Raw genomic sequence first — 12,962 nt, 5'->3', positions numbered from 1 at the left:
AAGAACCTGAGAGACATAATGCACTAGATGAATGAACAGATAAACTGTATAAGAAAATAAATATAAGGTTGAGAAATAACATGAGGAGAAAAAAAAAAGAGGACTCATTGCAGTTACACTTCTCAGGAATTCTGAATTAATGACATTAACATAAAAATTGTTTCAAGAATCACTGAAAACAAAACAAAAATGATACAGTAATTCATATAGAAGACTGAGGACAGATTGCTTGCAGTAACTTGTAGTTTCGCCTGAAATGTATCCAGATCCATCTTCATAAAAATACTGCAGAGCTGGTAGGAGTTCAGAGAAGGGCTAGGAAGAAAGATAGTGAGCTTGTACACATTTTAATATAAAAGGAGATTTGATGGAAGTATTTTGCTATAATAAATGGGAAAAGTAAACTAGTTCAAGAGATATAATTCTCTTTTCCATTAATGCAAGAAAAAGCACCATTCCTGAAAATAATACTTTAAAAATTAAAACTGTTAGAAAGAAATTATTTTCCCTTCAACATAATTAAATTATCAAAATAGTCCTGCTGAATAATATAAAGAAATTTAAAAAACAATTGTTGATATAGGTGCATAGCAATATTATTTGTAATTCTTGACAGAACATGTATCAAGCATCCCTTTCTGGATAAAAAGAAGGCCAATGTGCTGAGTCCTGAAACAGAGTAGCCAATCATAATAAATGCGAAACAAAATAATTTGCCAGTGATTCAGAATCGATCTTTCCTCTTCGTACTCAGAAGCTGGATAAATAAATGATATAGATTAATTAATGTTATTATTATTCTGTCTATGAAGATCTTATTTTTCAAAATGGAATTTGAAATTAAGACTTAATAAATAAAATTTTGAAATTAGGAATTAATAAATGAAAAATTAATGTTCAAATAGCAAACAAATATTTGTTACTGAATTTTTAAACCTGAACTGCTCAAATGATGGCATTATCTGAATTCTATAGGACGTGTGTTGGAACATTTTTTGTAAAAAGTCTTTTCTACACATACAGAAATATTTTCCATATTTCTGTTTATTTAGCTGGTCCTGTTAAATGACTACCAGCTGATAAACTGTTACAGAATTAATACTACTATTTGTAAATCCTGGTGAAAGTTATAATTTTAAATAACCACATTCACTAATTATATGATTGGCAGAGGTCCACACAAATATATGTTCACAAAAATGTATGTCTTGTTTACATAGTTGTACAGCATTCTTACTATCAAAAAGGTACCTTTATAGGTATATGTGTATTCTGGATAGAGTTAAAAGAGTCCAGTATATGATGCAGCTCATTTTGGGGTAGATGTCTGTAGTCATTCATGAGTTATATCACATGTGTTTCTAGCATATGTCTGGTAGTTTTGATTAACTAACAAACAATGTTAATATACTGTCATTGATTAGTTTTGATGTGGTTTGGCTTTTGTTGGCTGTTTTTTTGGTATCTAAATGAATGTTCCTTTCCAATACATCTGGAGCAAGTCCAGAGGAGGGCCAGAAAGATGGTCAGAAGCCTAGAGCATCTCTGCTATTAGGATAGGCTGAGAGAGCTGATGTTGTTCAGCACGGTGAAGAGAAGGCTCCAGGGAGACCTTATAGTGGCTTTCCATTACCTAAAGGGGGCCTACAAGAAAGACAGGGAGAAACTCTTTAGCAGGGCCTGTTGTGATAGGACGAGGGGTAATGGTTTTAAAATAGAGAGGTAGATTCAGATTTGATATAAGGAAAAAATTTTTTACATTGGGGGAGGGTGGTAGAACACTGGAACAGGTTGCCCAGAGAGGTGGTGATGCCCCATCCCTGGAAACATTCAAGGCCAGGTTGGACAGGGCTCTGAGCAACCCGATCTGGTTGAAGATGTCCCTACAGGGGGGTTGGACTAGATGATCCTTAAAAGTCCCTACCAGCCCAAACTATTCTATGATTCTATGTAGAGACATGTAATGAATAATGTTGTAAAAAAGCATAACAGTAATTGAAAAACTGATCACATCATCATTCAATTCTGAGAACTTTTATATTTGTTTATATATACACTGTCATCGTTAGCAAGCAGTAATATCAAGTACTTTATTCTGTGATAGTTAATGCTTCTTTAAGCACGTAACTAAAAATGGGAAGGGGGGAAGTTTTATTCTTGACGGGGGGGAGGTAACTGTTGAAATCAAGTATATTTAATGTGGTAAGTCTTTCCACTTCTCTCTTTAGCTCCTTCCATATTTTGAAGATTGATACCTTGTTTTGTATTGAAACATACTATTGTCAGTCTTTTTAGATTTGTGGTCATTCTTGGCTCTCAGCTCTAGAATGTTTATACTTATCCACTTATCTATCCTTTGAAATGAATTTCATAATGCTCAATCCATTACTCAAATCTGAGACCTTACCACTACCAAACAGAACAGACACAGATAGTACTCACACTTATATATCTTAATCTCATGTTATTATAAGGAAGCCAGCCATGCTGGTGCACTATTCAAAGTTTTTGATCTATTGTTAGTCCTTACATACTTCTGGGCAGTTGATTACTAATCATAAAACTTTTCATTTATTTTATTGAGTTTTCTTCCTACTTATTTAGGCAAATTCCCCAATTTTTCAAGAACATTCAGAAGGGCATGTTATAAGAGAAAAAAAAAAAAACAAAGAAAAGAAGAATAGTAGCAGGATACTTTGCACTAGACTAGTTTTTTGAGACATCTTTGTTTATTGCTGCATATTTTTAATAGTCTGTATACTCTACAAAGTGACTATGAAAAGTCTGAATGTTATAGGACCTTAATCTATGTGACCCCAGCTGGCAGATGAATACCCAACCCAGATGCTTGCTCTCTCCTCCCAGCAGGATGAGGGAGAGAATAGAAAGGTCAAAAACAAGGGGGGAAAATAAAACCCACAAACTTGTGGGTCAAAATAAAAACAGTTTAATAAGTGTGTTCAAAAAACGTGTAGATGTGGCACTTCAGGTCATGGTTTAGTGGACATGGTGGTGTTGACAGTTGAACTTGATGATCTTAGAGGTCTTTCCCAACCTTAAAGATTCCATGATTCTATGATTCTATGATTCTAAGTGATGGGAAAAAAAAAAAGGAGGAAGGGGAAATGTCAATCCTCAAGCAATGACTGCTTTGAAAATAATTCCCCAAATTTTATTACTGAGCATGACACTCGTGTCAAATCGGGTCAGCTGTCACAGCTGTGTCCCCTCCCAGCCTCTTGCCTAATCACTAGAGGAGGGTAGCATCAAAAACAGAGAAGGCCTTGAGGCTGGGTAAGCACTGTTCAGCAGTAGCTAAAATATTGGTGTGTTATCAACACCATTTTAGTCACAAATCTAAACCACACTATGGGCTACTATGAATTAACTTCATCCCAGCCAAATCCAGTACAATCTGTTAATAAATGGATGTTTGTAAATTTGCAGTTCAGTTGTTTTAATATGGTTCTGATGCATTTAGAATTCAGACGCATAGTGGTCTTTACAATTTTCAATGCCATAGTTAGCTTACAAGAAGCCAGTTTGAATTTCCCTGTAGCTGTGTTATAGAAAAGAACAAACAAGAGCAATTATTGTTGCTTTAAAGGGAAAATAATGAAATAGATAAAATTAAACTTTTCTGATAATCAATAATGGAATGAAGATGATTAAAAATCTGTAAGAATACTGTCATTCTTTAGTTTCATGCTTTCTTTTCATGCTTTATTCAAACAATTTAAAAATGCAGTGTTCATATTCTGCACACGCGCTGCTTTCTTGGATTTACCTCTATGTCTACTGAAATGTAGAAAGATGTCTCTTTTATGCTAGAATTTATGTCTTTTTTTTTCTCTACCCTGTTCCATTTGCTTTTTCTTTCCTTTTCTTTTTTCTTCATTCCCTTATAGAGAGCTGCTCAATAGCCAAATTGCATTACCTTTCATTATAATTGTCATGTCAGAATTTATGACCCTTAATTGTTTCTATGTCTATGTAAAAAAAAAAAAAATCTAGTCTCTTCATAGCTTCCCAACTGTGTAGGGCCTTTTCCATTGGCTTTCTCAGGGACATACAATTACATTCCAGTCTGCTAAACCTTAGCTAGAATACACTGACTTTAAAATCTTGTTTTCTTGTGTTCATATGCTACTTCCACTTATATTTTTCCTTATAACATTTTCTGTCAATTTTTCTCAGTGTCCTAAACAGAATCTCTGATGTTCTGGTCATACAGATTTCCAATGAGCTATACCCCTTACAATTATGAAAAGCAGACAAACAAGCATTAAAAAATCTACAGGCAAATCCATTTATTTATGTCATGTTTATTGCATTCTTTTCAGATAATACTGTATGTGGATCTTTGTTGCTAAAGATTTTTGCTATGGTGATAGTTTTTTTTCCTGTTTACTGATGTAGCGCCTTTGCCAAACTTGAGTTAAGATGCTTTTCATGAAATACCTGGGGAGTGAAAAATAGAAATGTCTGAAAATTTACATTGTATGGGAGAAAAAAAAAACTAATGTTGAACTGAAGCACAATAATGTAACCAATTAAGGTTCTACCACAGATATGTCTGCAGTAATTGCAAAGTCCCTTAATTAGCAGAAGAGCCATTAGCTACACTCTGTACGTCTTATTCTATTGCCATTAGAGTCTTACTGCACAGCTTTATCCATTTATGTGCATACACAAAATGTAAGGCAAAGGTTGTTTTTAATATTTTAGGTTTGAAAAGGTATCCTTTTGCTAGTTTTAATTGTGTATGTGGAATGTTTATTTCTAATATGTGGATTGTTTTGGCAGCATGAATTCTCAGTTTGTTTAAGGACTGTGATATTCGCTTGCAAATGTGTCATTGATTCCTCTCAGAACAAATTAATCCTAATCTTTCTTTTGTCTGTCAGGAGTAAATTTATTCCTTTAAATATTTAACCTGTCATTTTGGAATATGTTGTGTTTCTGTTATTTTCTCTGCGGGTAGGATATCCTGAACAAAGCAAATGGTGTCTTTATAATAATATAAGAAATGCAGTCAGATAATAGCCAAAACAGTATGTGCAAGGTATATTGAAAGTAAATTTAATACACAGACAGCCACATGGATCTTTTGATGTTCAGATCAACTCTGATGTAGATGCATATACTGCAGATATATAATAAGAAATTGCAGTTACTTATTTTTGGCTCTGTGAAAGGAAATCTAGTCTTTTGGAACAATATAAAATAAAAGTAAATCTCATTATTACTGATTGAAAAACACACGTTCCGTTCATTTTCTTCATCAGCAATAATGCATTTAACTCTGTCAGGATACCAAAACTACCTGGAAACTTCTGATTACCTCATAACATTATTCAGAGAAGGAATGCTTCACTCACAACTTAATCCTTTCAGGACTGTCTTATTATCCTCTGTTTTGTTGTCCTGTTTTTACAAGAATCTATTTTCTTGCTTATGTCTGCCACCAGTTGAAGAGGTAGAACTTCTAAAGATTAATAGTTTTATAAGAACCATTTTTTTGAGCACTGAATTTAGATACATATTCTGAAGTAACTGTTGATTTGCAGTTTACTACTACTGTTAGTTAAAGATAAAATCCTTTTTAGAATGCTTCCACTCATTTGCCCAGTCAAGCTATTGCAATGTGCTTAGTCTCCTCACCAAGAGATAACATCTTTTCAAAGTACAGAACTGCTATTTGTAGCTCTTATCTTTTGATTCCAAGGGATTGTCTTGAAGAAAACAACTCCTGAATTGCAATCTGTAGCACCATGTCACATTTTTTTAATGATAATTATTTATGGTGAACATTTCATCAGCTGAATTGTGAGAAACATTGCAAAATTTTCCTAATAGAGCGCTTTAAAAAAAAAAAAACATTCATTGAAAGATTGCTTTCAAATGGTTAGATCACCCGAACAGATGCATTTCATTCCTTGGTTACAATACCAGTGGCATTTTTCATGATTACAGAATTTAAATACACTGATAAACAGTAGTTTAAACTAATTTATTTTATATGGAAGTGCGCAATGAACACACATTTATAACCAAAAGCATAACAGTCATTTCTTATAAATAGCTCTTTATATCAGTATTTTCCTTTCATTATTTTTTTCATTCTTTTTCTTTGAATTTTTATTTTCTTTTGTAATACTGAACTGATTCTATATTTCTGCTAAAGCCCAGAACCAGTGATTTACTTCAATCCAGGTTTGCCTCTTCAGTCTTTTTTTTTCTGTCACTCACTGTAGTGCCTGTTACAGTTCTTTTCCAAACACTTTAAACAAATTACGTATGTTTAATATTTGCATTTATTTTAAACATGAGAACTCAGTTAGCATTTTTCCCTGATGCTTTATTTTTCAGCACGTAACTGCACACAGAAGTATTATGGTCTTTTTTATTTATGCTATACTATTAACATCAAAGAACAGAAAGCAACCGTATGTTACTTGAAGTTCCATTAATTTTAAGCAGCTGTCGTAGTTCAGCCCCGATCGGGACCAGAATACACAGTCTCTCTCTCACTTCCCCCACCCTCCGAGAGAATAGGGAGAGAAAATACAAGAAAAACGGCTCGAAGTTTGAGATAAGGACAGGAAGAAAATCCTTAAAGTTACCATTACAGGCAAAACAGACTCTACTTGGGGAAAATTATTAAATTATTACTAAAAACAGCAGGATAATGAGACAGAGAACAAGATAATCTCCCCCCACCCATCCCTCTTCCCAAGCTTAACATTATCTCTACTACCTTCAACCCACTCTGAGCGGCACAGGTGGGAAGAGGAAATGGGGGTTGCGATCAGTTCATCACGCCTTGTTTTACGCCACTGCTTCATGGTCGGGGGAAGAACTCCTCACATTCCTCCCCTACTCCATTGTGCAGTCCCAACCATGGGCCACAGTCCTTCGTGAAACTGCTCTGGCGTGGGTCGTCTCTTCCACGGGGTGCAGTCCCTCCAGAACGGCTGCCCCAGCTGACCCTCCACAGGTCACAGCCTCTTTCAGGTATCCACCTGCCCCGGCGTGGGGTCCTCCATGGGCTGCAGGTGGATCTCTGCTCCTCTGTGGACCTTCATGGACTGCAGGGGGGCAACCTGCTCCACCATGGTCATCACCACGGGCTGCAGGGGAATTCTGGCCAGAAGCCGCGTTACTCCTCCCCCTCCTTCTTCACTGACCTTGGCATCTGCAGCCATTCCTGTTACAAGAAATTCTTCACAACAGGCTGGCAGACACCTCTCAGAATCTCTTCACATCATCCATCTCATCTCCTCTCCACTTCTTGCAGCCAGGCCAGGCCTAGTTGGCCCCAGTCGGACGCCCAGCAAGAGGCCAGAGGGTGAGGCGTAAAAGGCCCACGAGGCTTGCAACCTCCCCCTCTGCACCTCTGCCCCCGCTCAGCTTCTTCACATCTTCTCTTCTCTTTTTTTTTTTTGATGTCTTCCGCTTCTTAAATATGTTATCGCAGAGGTGTTACCATGGAACATTCTGCTACCAATTGGCTTGGCCTTGGCCAGCAGCAGATCCGCCCTAGGCCCGGCTGAGTCCACTGAACAAAGGGGAGCAACTTCTAGCAGTTTCCTACAGAAGCTACCACCTTAGGCCCCCCCCTCACTAAACAAAACCACAACAGCAGCATAACTGGCTCTTCATGTTTACAGAGAGAAGTGGAGATTGGCAGATAGAACTATCTATGGTGTAGTTTGGAAAGTCTTGCGATATTGTGTATCTTCCCTGTTTGATTCAGCATTTATTCAGAATTGTACTGCTGGTTTTTGCGTGTGTGTTTGGTGCTTTGTGGTTTGTTTTTTTTTTTTAAAGTCATAATTTGGACTGACAGGAGGCAAGTAGAGAAGCCAGGAACTAACTGTTGATTTTGTGAGAATCTCTCTGAGAAGTATACAAAAGAAGCTATCGTTCTTGACTGCAGTGTGTGCTTCTGTGGAACTGTAATGATATAACTTAATGCTATGGGAGAAATTGAAGGCTCCAAGGAGACTTATAGCAGGCTTCCAGTACCTAAAGCGGGCCTACAGGAAAGACAGGGAGAAACCCGTCAGCAGGGCCTGTTGTGATAGGACAAGGTGTAATGGTTTTAAAATAGAGGGAGGGATTCAGATTAGACATTATGAAAATTTTTTTTACACTGAGAGTGGTGGAACACTGGAACAGGTTGCCCAGAGAGGTGGTTGATACCCCATCCCTGGAAACATTCAAGGCCAGGCTGAATAAGGCTCTGAGCAACCTGATCTAGTTGGAGATGTCCCTCCTTCTTGCAGGGAGGCTTGACTAGATGACCTTTAAAGGTCCCTACCAACCCTAATGATTCTATGATTCTATGAAATGCGCTTGTCCTTGCACTATAATGACCACATACCAAGATTAAATAAGAAGGAAAGAATTGTAATAGTTTGTCAGTGTTAATTTAAAATACCTGATACATCAATGCTAAAAAACTCTTAATTAAAATTATGTAAGTAGTCCAGAATATGATAGTAAATGAAAGCTATTAATGCCTAATATAGCATTGCAAGAAGTTTTTGTGATTTTAGTTTGGTTTTTTTGTTTTGGTTTTTTTTTGTGATAAAACTTAATTACCAAAGTCCTCAATTACAAGATTTCTTTTTTGGAATAATAACAGTATTTCTGGGAAACATTTCCTTAGTTTTATTTCTAACTCTTAATCCTAAACCCATTTAATTCGTTTTTCTTCCCATTTTATTTTCCCTGGAAGTTACTATTTTTCTACTTTTTTTTTTAAATGAAATTTTTTTTTCCTATTGTTTAGCTGGTAGATATACATAACTCTTCCTACTGTAATTTATACCGTTAACTGTGTTGTTTATCTTATTAAATTAATATTAGAGAAAAATTATGTTTTTTCATTAATCTGTGTGAAAATGTGTGTATCTGCTTGTATGTATATTTATACATGTGTATGTATGTATAAATATATACACATATAACATTCTAGAGTACTTTTACTTTCATTTAATTCACAAGTCTTTATGAATTTCTATGTTGGGGGAATAAAAACAAGTATGTTTCCTACAAAATAAAATTCAAGAAAGATCCCTTAAAAGATTATAGTTATGGAACATGTCATTAATATGATTATAAGTCTCCATATTATTTAACATACTTTTATTAAAGTACTGCAATTTAGAAATATTTTTGTAGCTTTTAATTACTGTCATGAACATATATTTAGAACTAGATTTTAGATATTAATAAAGGTTAATAATATTGAACTAGATTGCATTAGTATTCCCATTATCACCATTACTAAAAATATTTATCTTTTCTATTAAAATATACCTTAACTTTTTCTTTTAATTGCAGCTGAATGTGGAGCCTCCACCACAAATAATGAAGGAATCTTATTGTCCCCCAATTATCCTCTTAACTATGAAAACAACCATGAATGTATTTATAGCATTCAGGTACAAGCAGGGAAAGGAATCAATATTTCTGCCAGAACATTTCACTTAGCCCAAGGAGATGTTCTTAAGGTATGTAATAATGTAACTTATTTATTATTTCTAAACTTGTAGTTCCTCATAAGTTTATCTGTCTGTGATAGTACAGTTTCAGGTAAGTTGTATTAGGCATCTCTTAGAAAATATGTATCTAAAACAGTTCAATTTCTAAACACTTAAAAATAAGCAAGATGAGGTATTTCCATAATCTGTTTCTTAAAACATATATTCCAGACCACATTTAATTAAAAAAAGGAGATTGAAACTGTAAACTAAATGTTCTGATAATGTGTATTTGTATTCTAGTGTTAAGTATTCATCAATTACATCTTTTGTAAATTCTGTTTTCTTCCTCATATTTTCATAACTTGAGCTGTGATCTAAACATAATAAACATTACATCTAGAAGCTTAATTTAATACACAGTCTACATACTACATTTTGAACGTGAGGTTTATGGTATGTAACATCTCCTGCAAAATCATAATCATAGCAGTTACATGTGAGGAGAAATTTTACATTAAACAAAGAAGCAACAAAGGGAAAAACAGGATACTAGAACCTTCCAGAGCTTTATAGATTGATTTCACTCTATAAATTCAGTAGCATTTACTTTGTTAACAGATTTTATTGCTGTATACCCCAATATATAAATTTCCAGACACGTATATTGCTTAGCCAACTACATATTTAAAGCTAATGATGATCAGAGTGAGTATCTTTTAGCACATACCATCTAAATGCAATAAGATATCCATAAAAAGGATTACATAATTATCTAATTTTTCAGAATACTCAATTTAATTAAGCTTGCCTGTCAGAAATCAAAGGAAGAATAGGAACTATACCAACCATATTTGATTTTTAAAAAAGTTTTTCTGACATGTTCTGCCATTTAGTTATTAAAATTAACAGGCTATGGAAAGATATATTTCTAGGAAAAAAACTATGATTCAAACTGGGTTTTATCTCATGCTACTTTAGCCATCTGAGCATGAAGTTAGAATTTCTGTCACTAGTTGTTAGACACATGCACTTCCAAAAGGGGCTTTTTTATACCTGAAACATAAGTACAACTAAACAACTAATGTAAGGTGAAATCAGACAACAAAAAGAAAAAAAAAACTGATGTTTTAAATAAAAATAAATATTACATTATTCTTAAAATGAAACATAAGCAAAATAAAAGAAATCAAAGTCTACTAGATAACCAGTATGCACAGGTATGTTGATTTTATTTTGACTTCACTGCTTACTTCAGAATTCAGTTTTTACATTAATTAATACAGAAATATATAATTTGAAAGATGCTTAGTGTTGATTAACAAATAAATAGTATGGCAAAAAAAAAACAAACAAAACCTCTAGTTATTCAAGTTATCATTAAAACCATCTAGATGATGTATGCAAATACGTCATTTTAACAGTTCCGGAATTTCTTAATGAAGCAGAAAAAATAGTGAAGTTATGGTAAGATCTTTAAATTAACCAATTTTAGCATAAGATTTGAAGTCATTCATTTGAACTTGAATTCCAAATAACTATCCTAATATTTCTGTCCACATTTTTTATGCCCATCCAATGAAAGTATATGACTGCATTTTCCTCAAGACTTTTTTGGTTGAAACTATTCAACTCTATTATCTTATTGTAAAATAAATAGCACTGTAGGGAGGGAGCTACAATTATATACAGTTTTATAAACTTTTGTATAAATATAAAGCAATTAAACCTTTTTTCTTTTTTTTTCTTCCTTAATTATTTAATGCATATACAACTTTGAAAAGATCTATGCAGTTAAGACTTCTCAAGTGCCATTCTGGCTACGTGCACTACAGAAGTTCAACCAGAAAATCTTAACTCAGAGGCTTATAAATTAAAATTCTACTTTAACATTGCTACTCAATTAACATGAACTTAAAATTAATGCCAAATTATAAATGGAGGCAGGCCACCACTCAGCTGTAAATGTCAGTGGTGGAAATATTTGCTGTATTCTGCAGGTATGGCTATTAGATGTAAGTAGTATTAGTTAGAGCATTTTTTTTTTTAAGGGCAGCAGCCTTGAATTATAATAATGCGCTGAAGTTCCTCCCAATCTATTAAAAAAAATTAGGAGTAGTAGTATTTATTAGGGTTATAACTTTTTTTTTTCAGCCTATCTAACATTGTAGCAAGGCAGAGGCACTTGTGGCTTAGCTCCACTCGCCAGCTGAAATGCCATGTGGCCACTCACTCACCCCTACCTCCTCTGTCTCACCCCACCAGTGGGATGAGGAAGAAAATTGGTAGAAAAAGAAAGGCAAAACTCATGAGTTGGGATAAAAGCAGTTTAACAGAACAGCAAAGGAAGAGAAAAAATAGAGGGGAAAACACCAATAACAGGATATGATAAGCATGTGATTCACAGTACAATAACTCATGGTGGATCCTGACATCCAGCTTGCTCCTCAGTAGCAAAAAGGCCCCCTTGGTGCTCTCCCCACTTTTTATACTGAGCACGTTGTCACATGGTATCTGAATATCCCTTTGGCTGATTTGGGTAAGCTATCCCAACTGTCCTCTCCAGCTTCCTGTGAAAATTAACTCAGCTGAAGCCAGGACAGCACTGGACCTTTAATTTTGTGGGAAAGAATGATATCTGTGGAACCCACTATGTCTCTCCTTTCCTCAGATTAAGTTTTTACAGACTTTCTTAATCCCATCAGACTCTTTTTTGATGTGGTCATTTGATGAAGGAGACTTGGTTCAGGAAATACAAGGCAGCAGTCACACATTCCAAAACTTCTCTCATGGAACCAGTTCCCAAATTGTCTGTTGATCCTTATTATTATTGAATACTTCTAATCTCCATGAGCTGAAAAAGAATCACTGGAAGATTTGGTGCATGACTGACTTGAGAATATGCCTAGTATTTATAACTAATATCTTCAAGATCATGAAAGTGGTCTTGTTTATCCACAATTTTCCTGTATTCTCTTAGACTGATTTACATTAATTCCAGTAAAACATATTTGAAGATAAGTTTGCAGGAACTTCCTTTTATTTTTGAAGAACTTGTAACTAAAATAAAAATACTGCCTGCTTTTCCTATTTTGATGACTGTGGCTTTTGGCTACAGGAGTAGGATGAGAGGGTTATACTAACTTTCATTTTGAGAGAATCAATAATAGTCAACAAATGCTGTAAGCCTACCTAATATGTATCACTACTTTGTAAATTTTATTAATGCCTTGACCAAACTCTAACAAATCTCTGAGGTAAGTAAAGAATAATGAAGTCTTCTGGAATGAAAAGTGGCAATGGAAGGAAGTTAAGTTAAAAAAAAAAAAATATCATCCAGTCTCAACAACAAACAGCTGAGTGACGTATAGTGAATATCCAGTTCCAGTTGGAACCCAAGATACTTAAACAACAGCTTCCAGACAGGGCTTGCTTTCCTCAGACAGAAGGGAAACAACCTTATGATAT

General features: G+C 34.7%; 1 protein-coding gene across 4 annotated transcripts in view; it reads left to right on the top strand.

Moving 5' to 3' along the window:
- CSMD3 (CUB and Sushi multiple domains 3) overlaps positions 1-12,962 on the top strand; it is a 743,929-nt gene that overhangs the window by 451,288 nt on the left and 279,679 nt on the right. For all 4 annotated transcript variants that reach the window (XM_086741185.1, XM_086741184.1, XM_086741183.1 and 1 more), the window contains one exon: positions 9,355-9,524. In XM_086741185.1, the coding sequence (XP_086597311.1) occupies positions 9,355-9,524 (170 nt within the window). The remainder of the gene's footprint in view (positions 1-9,354; positions 9,525-12,962) is intronic.

This window comes from Chlamydotis macqueenii, chromosome 2 (assembly GCF_036417535.1).
Source record: "Chlamydotis macqueenii isolate bChlMac1 chromosome 2, bChlMac1.mat, whole genome shotgun sequence".
NCBI lineage: Eukaryota > Metazoa > Chordata > Aves > Otidiformes > Otididae > Chlamydotis > Chlamydotis macqueenii.
This window is presented reverse-complemented; position numbering and strand designations above follow the sequence as displayed.